This window comes from Cucurbita pepo, chromosome LG18 (genome assembly GCF_002806865.2).
Source record: "Cucurbita pepo subsp. pepo cultivar mu-cu-16 chromosome LG18, ASM280686v2, whole genome shotgun sequence".
NCBI lineage: Eukaryota > Viridiplantae > Streptophyta > Magnoliopsida > Cucurbitales > Cucurbitaceae > Cucurbita > Cucurbita pepo.
In genome coordinates, this window is record NC_036655.1 from 3741019 (window position 1) to 3751641 (window position 10623).

Below are 10623 nucleotides of genomic sequence, written 5' to 3' on the forward strand. Positions count from 1 at the left end.
CTATACTACTTTCATAGACTTTCATTATATATATATATTCAAAGATTCCCATTGGATCTTAGTGAACAAAAGGGTTAATGAAAATCAATATTTAAAAAACGTGACATTCGAAAAGTCATATGAAAAATAAATCATATGGTTTGCATTTCATTTTAATGCATATAAGATGTGAAATGAAAAATAACTATTTGAAAATTAGAAGAAAACGAGATTTTATTGGAGTGAAGAGACGTGTTTTCAAATAATTTTTTATGGCTTAAAAAATCTTTTCAAAGATTTGAAAAGTTCTTAGTTGTTACATTAGACTTGCGACTTTCATGACATTCAAATTCACGTGAATTAACTAATTTAAAGAATTATTGGAGTGTATGAAAAAGTCTTACTTTGGAGAAAAGTAGACATTAAAAAAATGTGAATGTCTAATAAATCATTTGATCTATTTTATATCACAATTGGTCCTAAACTTTCATCTCGAAACGAAACATTCATTCTCCTTCACTCCTCTCCCTCTTGGTCCCGCAGCTTCACTCATTCGCCCATTATATGAGTCTCAGAGCTTTGCTCCTCTCCCTCTCGGTCAAGCAGCTTCGCTCCTATACCTATTTATTCTGGAACTGCTCTAGATAAACGGGAATTCATTCTAACTCCCACATGAGAAAAAATGGTAAAAGGTCTCGAGCAGAAAATGATCATATTTGACTGCTATACATTGCTAATATTAGAAAATGGAATAATCGGGAATCTCGAGTAACTGGCCAAATCGCTAAAGGAGCTACGTAAAACATAAAATAAAGCAAAGGTCTAAAAGGGTGAGAACTTTCTTTTTGGCCTGGCAAGGAAGTGTCTAAATTTTGTTGGATCTTGGTTTATGAAGTGCTTAGGCTAAAGAAAGTTCATATAAATAGGTGAAGACCATTACTAACTATAGTTGCAATCCACGCTCTAAAAAGTCTATGATAGGCTCCACATATGGAGTGGTCGACATATATATACATATATTTTTCAGAGAGATGAATTAGATCATATCTAAGTAAACTAAAATGCAGGCACTCTTGAAATCACTCAACAAAAATGTATGGAAGATGGTTAAAACACGACGAACGGTTCTTTTTTCAACATAACATCACAAACTATGGGACGAAGATTCAAACCTACAATTTCAAAAATGTATGATGGTTAAAACACAACGAACGGTTCTTTTTTCAACATAACATCACAAACTATGGAACGAAGATTCAAACCTACAATTTTTAAGAGCAAATAGAGACACCTCGAACACTGGGAGTGTTCATGTTAGCAAATGAACTTCTCTTACCACACGTATATATAGAGAAACTAAGTTGAAGATGATAAGTAAATGAATGAAGAAGGTATAATAATCATAACTATAATGCAAGAGGTCTCAACGTTACCCCATCTAAGAATTTAGGCACATACTTAAGAAAGGCCAAGAACATTCGAACATTCTTCAAGTAACCCTTGAAAGGTATGTTCGAAGCAAAAAAAGCTTCAAATTCCAAATTCTAATGGCTCATCTATGTAAGAAGATAAAACAGGAAGGCATTTTAATTTATTTAACATGAATGAATGTTGATCGAGATAACTCGAACATAAATTCACACATGTCAAACAGAGATGCCAATATCAATAACACTAATGCAATGAAATTACACATTCTAGTCTAGTTTTTTGCATACCTTTAAATTGTGGCAATAAGCAGACGACAATGGATGAAACTTGCCTGAAGGATTGGGCAAGCAAATTTGGGTGAACCCTGTAAGAGTCTCCAATACCTGAATCCAAATGTTGAAAATTCAGGGACCTTAAAATACTTTGAGCATATCAATTGTTCCAAGAGGAAAATGTGGCAAAATCAAGGGAAGGCTTCTCGTAGTTTGGTGGGTAGATCAAGTTCAGGCTCAACATCACTAAGTGGAGAGAAATACTGGTTCACCATATCTTCAGATACTTGCTCTAAGGTAGGGGGATTCCACTGGCATCATAACAAAAAGCAAACACAGTTTAAGAATCCACAAGAATCTGTTCCCATATTATCTATAAAAGCTTTTGTTATTAAGAATTAGGTCAAATTATATGCTTAGTTACTATACTTTGAATAGACAGAGTAAACTAAATAGGGAAAATTGAAAATACCAACCCAAAGCTATATTGGTTGTTACAATTACACCTTCAAATTCTCAATTTGATGGTACAATTAAACTTTTAAATATTGCAGAATGCACAAACCACTCATAAACTATAAATATAGTCACAATCCAATTTAACTCAATTTTTGTTTTATTCTATAAAGTTTGAAAACTATATATTAACTATTAAGATTGATTTTCAGATGTTGAGCCTGTTGAGGTTTATTGGGAGTGAGTGTCCCACATTGGTTAATTTAGTGGAAGATCATGGGTTTATAAGTGAGGAATACTAACTCCATTGGTATGAGGCCTTTTGGGGAAGCCCAAAGCAAAGCCATGAGAGCTTATGCTCAAAGTGGACAATATCATACCATTGTGGAGAGTTGTGATTCCTAACAGAGCCACCATCTAAGTATAAGAAAACAGAAAAATGATGTAAAGAATTGGATTGAAGTATGAGAATTCATAGTTCAAGAGTTTGATTGAAACAATACTTACAGTTTAGGTGTGGTTTGTGCATTCCACAATAGTTAAAGGTAATTGTAATAATTTCATAAGCTTAGGGGTTGATAAATCAAAATGAAAATTGGAATGTGTGATTGCAACAACCCATAGTTTGAATGTGGTTTTTTGCAACTTGCAAAATAAAACCTTTTTTTTTTTTTGCAATTTTTCCTGGTAATTGTAAACAATTAAAAAGAAAATGAGAACATAATTCAAGTTCAATAACATAATTGAAACTTCAAAATAGATTATAGACCTAATTAACTAAGATGAAAAGAACGATGTTACAGACAGATACCAATTTCAAATTTAGGTGCTGAAGTTTGTTTGATATATGACAAACTCAAGTATCATTTAATCTCTTACCTTTGGTAATGAGTCTTTGTCCACCATCCGTGCCCGAACACCCTGATGTTTTGCAAATAAGAACTGATCAGGAGAGTTTGCAGCTTTAGAGGTCTAGTAGTGATTATTAGACTTATACCTCACGAAAATCACCCGAGATCTGCATGGATGTCCCTTGTAGGGACATTCTATATTCACGAGTCAAGCACTGATCGAATGTTTGGTATCTTCCTTCTCGTATCTGAACAAGTTCAATAATTATGATAAGTCAAGTTGGAAACAAAAATAGGAAAAGATAAGATTTTCCTCTGCTAAGAAGAGTGGAGAGGAAGACAAAATGATTTGAACCTGTTATTATGGGAGAGGATTCTACTTTTGAACTCCAAATGGGAAATAAAACTAGAGTAGAGAAGGAAACAAGAGAGAGGGAGAGAGAGAAACGCCATACAGATTTCAATGCGACCTTCATGCTCAACGGTGACGCTTCTTTCAATCGTTTTAGAGTGGTGGTATACCATGGATCATTTGTACCAGCTGACTCAGTTTCCTGAAAGTATGGTGGTTTTGAAAATAAGAGAATACATAATCTTACTTCTTTTCGGAAATTTATTGAGAAAAAAAGCATCTAACAAAAGTTCAAATATCACTTCATGAACTCTTTAACTTTCATCAATTAAAAGATAATCAAATATGGATCAAATATCTAGAAATATGAACTAACCAATGAATCAATGATTTCTTCAACAGTGTCATGGCTGAAACATTTATCAAGTGTTTCAATCCTACAAAACAAATAAATAGATAAACAAACGTATCAGATCAAAAGCATGTTCTTTATTTGTAAGCAGGCAAACTCTATTTTAAGCAGACTATCTTTCTTGAACACATGCACTAGCCATAAGCACGCTTGGACACTCCCTGAGCTTGTCAGTACCAAATTTTAAGTGTCCACAACTTTTTGTTTTAACTTTACCCTTAAACGCCATATTAATAGGGAAAATCTGAGGGGTGGGGGAAAGATAGCTATTGCCAAAGAGACAGACAAATGTAACTTCTGAAAGACAAACAAAAAGGGAGGCTCAACCCACAAATGCTTATATAGAAAGAAAAAAAGATAAAACACCTCATATTACATCAAATCCTTCAAACATGTTAAGATATAGAAATGTGTTTAAAATTTAAATATACATTTTAATATTTTATTCTACAATGTCCTAGTCTAGCAAAATGGTGTCTCGTTGTCATATGTTCCAGGTCCATATAATAGCGGTTAGACATTTTCAAAAGGCTTTACAAAACAAAAACAAAGTTGAAAACAATCAATTTAATGAACCTGTGAAGTACACTCGTTTTATCTGGATAAACAAGATCACCATATTTCTCTAATGAAGATTCAATAACGGAAGCATCATCCGTAACCAAACTCCCTAGGTGCTCTTCAATTAGCGAAAGCCTCTGAAATTAGAAAGTAACAAGTTTAATGACGCCAAAATCTAATAGATCCTCTAAAACTAGAACGCCAAAGATTTAAGAACTAACTGAACTATGACAATAGTGCGTTGCAACTCCACAAGCAACCATTTCTTCTCCTTTGAGCTTTTCTCCTGTTAGTGCTAAGTACTCTCCTGCAAATGCAATCAGATCAAACGTAAATGAAAGTCATTGATTTCTCAATTCAACTCAGAATCTAACTTCGAACTTATTTCGCTATGCTGAGAAAACAATAACCTATTCATTATCAGGATCCAACCAGCACACTGCCTCAAATATCTTATACTTCTTATTGATGCACGAAAAAATTCATCACTGTTGCAGTAAATTACATTGACAAAGCACAGGCGTTGTTTGGTTCCTTCATCACATATAGTAGTCCCTACTGAAATATTTTCCCTCATTTATCTGTCAATCCCTAGTTTGGTTGCCAATCATTTGATTTCCCAAGGATTTCCCGCAGGTGAGATTTGTGTGAGCTATCTCTTGACAGTGCTCACGCCAAGGTTTACTTCAGAGAATTAAACTTTCAGTTCCATTGCAGAATCGGTGTGCATGGGAAATTCTACCGTCATTACCAGGGTTACGAGTATTTCAAGTTTCCCAAACTCATGGAAAATTAGGTGGAACTCGGAGCTTGTACTAGATAGCATATAATTATATCCCCTACAAAATTTGTCCCATAATGTAGTACAAGATCAAAACCGAAGGAGCTTGGTTTGAGATTGGAAGCATTTTAAGAAATCAACACACAAATCGTCAGACTAAAGTTCTAGGAAAATTTGACAAAATGTGTGTTCTAGGAAAACAACAAAACGAAGGAATGAAATATACTCTAATGCAGACTGGGGAAGGTTAAAAAGCTGATAGAAAATCAGCGACTAACTATTACACCCTTTCTATTAGACAGCATCTGGTTGATGAGATATAGAAAACAGATGTAGAATCCTTCAGTTTTTTAAAGGCTAAGAGGTATCCTTTAATTTTTCTTTGCAAATCCAAATCCCATGCCTTGGCCAGAACCATTACTTCGCAATCATCCTTATAAAAGGGTGATGATTATATTCAGACCTCTTTCAACATAAGATTGTTTTTTTTTTTTTCCTCCAATTCTATATGCGCATACTAGTCACTAACTTATACCCACATATGGTACTCCAGATGCTTGGCACCAAAGTCACGAAACACGACACACCCCCATGCAATATTAACATGACCTATGTAATCAGAACACAACAATCACTATTTTAGTTGAAATGATGCTGAAAGCAAATGGGAATCCATTTCCAGCCTCAAAACAAAGTCTATTCTCTCAAATATTCAAGACCAAAATCCAAAAGACATTCAGCATTCTTCACAAACGAAAAGGAGATCTCACTCACGCATACTAGCTTCATCCAACACAAAAATGAAGAAACACTTCCAGGAGAAGCAAACAAGGTAACACTTCAAATATATATTACTGTTATTCTGATTTTGCATTAGGAAAATAAAATGGCTATGCTTCACAGTTCAACACAACTAAAGCACAATAGTTTCATCCCTTGATCTAAAAGCAGTCACATGCACGTACAAACTCCATAAGCAAGTCAGAGGACACTGTTATCATAGACTGAAATGAACAAACGTTATGCAGCATTGGAAAATGAAATAATTATAACTAACACCACTACCTTCCCTAAAAATAACCTTAATTTGCTTCCACCGTGCAAGATTTTGAAACAATTCAAATATGATGGAAAGTATCGAAGTTACCCAAGCGACCAGGCAGATGAGAGAGGTGGAAGGATGCACCAGCATCAGGGTGGAAACCAATTAGCGCTTCAGGGAAAGCAAAAACCTGAAATTGGTTGAACAAATGTACTTGACGATCAAGACAAAAGCTTTTAAAATGAAATCATTCAATACTGATTATAATGAGAAACTATTGTATTGATTGTCTGTTAGCTTCAGTATCAAACCTCAGCAATCTGGAACAGAAATGTTAACAGAGACAGATGGATTTTTATCCTAGTAGGATCCAATAGCCTTAGATTGCATGGGTTTTCTCTCAAGTGGCAGTCTATTCCTTGAACTCTCTCTTTTTGGTTGATTGACTATTAAAGATCTTTTTCATCGGGTATCATCAGCTCCAATTGGTTTTTCTTTTTTCTTCGTTCACTATAGTGTGGGTGAAGGATAGCTTGTAGTATCCTCTTTTGTCTAGCTCTCTGATTGCAAGATGGCTATGATCAAAGAGACATGGAAGCATATCTAACAAGCCACATGACTCTTTCCAAATGGGTGCTCTTTATGCAAGAGAGACAACGAATCACCAAACACCCTATTTATGCAGTGTTAACTTATAATTTCTGGATAAGGATTTTCAATATCTTCAGATGATACCTCACTTTTCCTAGGAAGGTAAAAGAATTATTAGACATGGTCTTAAAGTACCATCCCTTAAAAAATGAAAAAAACGCTAATTGTACAAATCTCATTATGACATTCTTTCAAAATCCATACAAAGAAAGAAATTAAAAAGTATTCATGGAGAAGACACGAACTTATGCTAGGCTCTTCAACAATGTTGTTTACCATGTCATTTTTTGGTGTAAATTGTCTGGTACTTTGTCTCATAGTCATACCTCCCTCATTGTAAAGGTCTTTTGTAAGCATTATGGATAACACATTCCTTTTGTAAATTACAAACATCAATAAAATTGTCTGAAAAAATTTATCAGATGCAACAAGCTTAGAAGGCTTTTGACAAGTCAACTAAAGAGCCCCCCGCTGTACCTTCCTCCACCTCCAGGCAGATCCAGCGCCCAGTGAGTTCTTAACTACAACAAGCTTGCCTGACAGAAACTTCATTCTTTTGTTACATTAGAACAAGTAACTTCCACCTCAACATGTAAGGTTGCCACTTCTGGATGGCCAAAACAATTGGCAAACGCTGTTTTATAATTTCTCCATCACGACTTCTCTCACTTACCCCCAAGCTAACTAACAATCTACACTCACTCTAAGTTCCCCCAATCCAAACATGTTTCCTTTGGTATACATTTATTATTTCTGGCCTATTAGAGATTCATATTTAGCACTTCATGAAAATTCGGGATACCAAGGGAATTTCACCCAGAAAGTTTAAATTAAGAGGCAAACAGAAAGTGAATAATGTCCTCCAGAAAACTATTACCTAACATACATGGCCAAGTGTATACAGTTACATGCCAATACTATTACTTTATCTTTTGACATTGAGTTTAACAAAAAGGGAAGGAGGGTATGGAGTGCCTATGACTTACAGTTTTATCAGTTGCAACTCGAAAAGTCCCAGGGAGTGAAACTCCAGCGCCACCACCCATGGTAATGCCATTTAGAATTGCCACCTACATGGAAATTATCAACGCAATGTTGGATAAGTTAGGTGTTTACATGTAATAAATGTGGAAGAAGACATACAATCAGCCGAAATGAATCCAAATTAATGATTAAGGAGTGGATTTTCACATTTTTTGTAATTTTTTCAGAGCCAAAAAAGTTTTTTTTTTTAAAAAACGTATCTCCACTTAATGTAGATAGAAGTTACACTGATGAAGAATATATAGTCACATAACTCTGTCATCACACATATGCAAGACCTCCTCCAAAAAGTCAAGGTTAATTAAATAAATCAAGAGGATGGTGTCAGCCTTGGCATAGCGGTAAACCTTCCCTAAACCCACCAGGAAAAATCAATCTAACTCCATCTCCATAAACTTCCAAATGTACCCTCAAAAGTCAGTTTTGTATATTAACTTTACATACACATCCTAAATTCCCCAAAAGTAACTTTATACAATAACTTTACATAGACATCCTATTTTTTTGATGAAAAGCTCCTGTAGACATTTCCAATGCTCACACACACACACATGTATGAGTATATTGCATGCCACACAGACAATATTTGCTCAAGAAAATTTTGATCTAATATGAGTATATTAGACAAAACACCATAATTTTCATCTCAGTACTAAGAAGCGCCACATTGTCATGAAAATGGAGCCAAATGTTCTAGATACAAATCTGAGAACTAGGAACTCACATGGGGCTTCAGGTATGTACCAACTATGTACATAAAAGTATACAATGTGCTGAAAAACTTTTTACATTGTTCCATCTTCCCTGCAGTCACCCAAGACATGGATATCAATTTTAATCAAAAGTGACAGATGAGTTAACCATATGAGAGTCAATTCTATATTTTAATCTAATAAAAGAACCCTAAGTCAATGATTAATTCTTAATATCATCCATTACCTTTATAAATTGTCGAGTGTAAAAGGACATAGTAAACCGACGAAAGCTACCAAAAATTTTAGAAGTTGTAAAAATAGTGACTAAGTAACATGATTAACATCTTTGGATGATATAGTGAAATAAATAGATCCATGAATCGATTTAAAAGTTATTTATATAAATAGATCCTTTCTGTTGAAACCATTAAACATTATTTAATTAAACTACAAAACGGCACTTATCAAATTCTCTCTGAATGTTCAAAATATAGCTCGGTGAAACCCTCTACTCCTGGAGTTCGGTTCACTGATTTACTCCTAAAAATATCTATAAACATTAAAGACACAAACGTCCATCAATAAACTCTGACAGTTGAGTAGAAAAACATACAAGACAAGTGACCATTTAATGTACTGGTCTTCACACAGGATGATATCGATATTTTGTGCTTCATCTTCACATTTATATTTTTCTTTGGTCCTCAACTTTCGCAGAAGCTAAGCTCATTAATACACATGGAAAGATCTTCTGTGCAAAATTGTTCTACTTTTGTTTTCTTACATGAGATTCCATTAATCTGAGCCATATAGTCAACTGAGTGTTAATACAACAGAGCACATCAGACTATTACCTTCGTTGATAAAACGATAAAGCGAAACAATATCTCCACCAGCACAAAATGCCCTGCCACTACCCTTTGATAATCCAAAATTTCAAAAATTAGATTAAGAAGTGTGAGCTGCAAATGAAAATGTACAAATACAGCCAAAATGAAAAATCATCTAAAATGAAACTATAAGAAAACTCAACAGATGCTGATAGGAAAAGAGAAAAGCCCATGATCACCAAGGGCAAGAAATTACCTTCATGACTACAAAACCAACATCAGGGTTTTCTTCCCAAGAATTGTACAATTTAAGCAGTCTAGCCCCCTAAGCACCAAGTACATTTAAGAGTAAGAAATTTTCATGCAACCATCTGAGTAATTTCATATTCTTTCCAAAATGAACTAACAAATACGCGAATTGGGATGAAAAAATATCTTCACCATATTGGTAGTGAGAGCATTGAGAGCCGAAGGTCTGTTGAGAATAGCGGTTCTGGACCAAGCGCTGCCTTCAACAAGCACCTGCGAGAGAGAATCATGAGCGAACGAGCTGAACTAAGGTCTTAAACAAAGGAAATTATGTAATTATAAAACTGACTTGTTGATCGAGATCATCGTCAGTGGAATGGACGGGAAGAGAGCATTGGCTTCTCTTTTGAGCGAGGAGACGAACACTATGAAGGCTTCGCCTAGTAAATAACGCAACCTTCAAGCTCTGAATCATCATCTTCAACAAATTCTTCTTCTTCTTCTACCTACCTTCTGCTGCGAAAATTCCCCAAGTTACAAATGATTCTGCAAGAATAAGTTGGTTTCCGATCTTTTCTGCAAGTCGCAATCAACAATTTGTAGACGAAAAAGGCGGGAGATAAAGCTTGTGCAGAAGAATCTTGGACTCAACATAGTCGTATTGATCGGAAGCTACAGCACGAGGATTTGGTTATTCATTACTCGACGCCATTGCTGTTACCTCCTGCAACTTCATCGAGGCCAAAAATACCGCGGCTATTTTGCAGAATTTAAGGGGGAAATAGAAAATAAAAAAATTAATAATTACAAAAATAAAATAAAATTATATATAAATATATATTATCAATTTTTTTTTCAGTTCCAACAATTTTGGAATAAACATTTTAATTTAAATTATGCAAAATACAATATTTTTTTAATTATGATTCCGTTATAAATTCGATTCTTTATTTTTATTTTTTATTAAAATATCTTTTAAATATTCAAAATAATTTAAATAGAGTTCACAATTCAACC

The 10623-nt window shown here is 34.5% G+C and overlaps 1 protein-coding gene across 4 annotated transcripts; it reads right to left on the bottom strand.

Annotated features, from left to right (window-relative positions):
- Positions 1–479: 479 nt before the first annotated feature.
- On the bottom strand, positions 480–10348 carry LOC111780605 (3-hydroxyisobutyryl-CoA hydrolase-like protein 1, mitochondrial). 4 transcript variants are annotated; one of them, XR_002812864.1, is made up of 15 exons: positions 9956–10348; positions 9799–9879; positions 9614–9682; positions 9382–9445; positions 8557–8636; positions 7775–7858; positions 6243–6327; positions 4536–4621; positions 4330–4451; positions 3718–3778; positions 3445–3543; positions 3136–3237; positions 3018–3059; positions 1698–1993; positions 480–614 (listed from the first exon to the last, which is right to left on the bottom strand). XR_002812864.1 is itself a non-coding variant. In XM_023661045.1 (14 exons), exons 1-14 carry the CDS (start codon positions 10082–10084, stop codon positions 1874–1876), a joined length of 1224 nt encoding a protein of 407 aa, XP_023516813.1. In that variant the 5' UTR covers positions 10085–10348; the 3' UTR covers positions 1355–1873. The 4 variants fall into 4 exon arrangements, 1 of the variants encoding a protein (XP_023516813.1); XR_002812863.1 differs by lacking the exon at positions 480–614 and adding an exon at positions 696–1151; XR_002812865.1 differs by lacking the exon at positions 480–614 and adding an exon at positions 1224–1241.
- Positions 10349–10623: the final 275 nt, after the last annotated feature.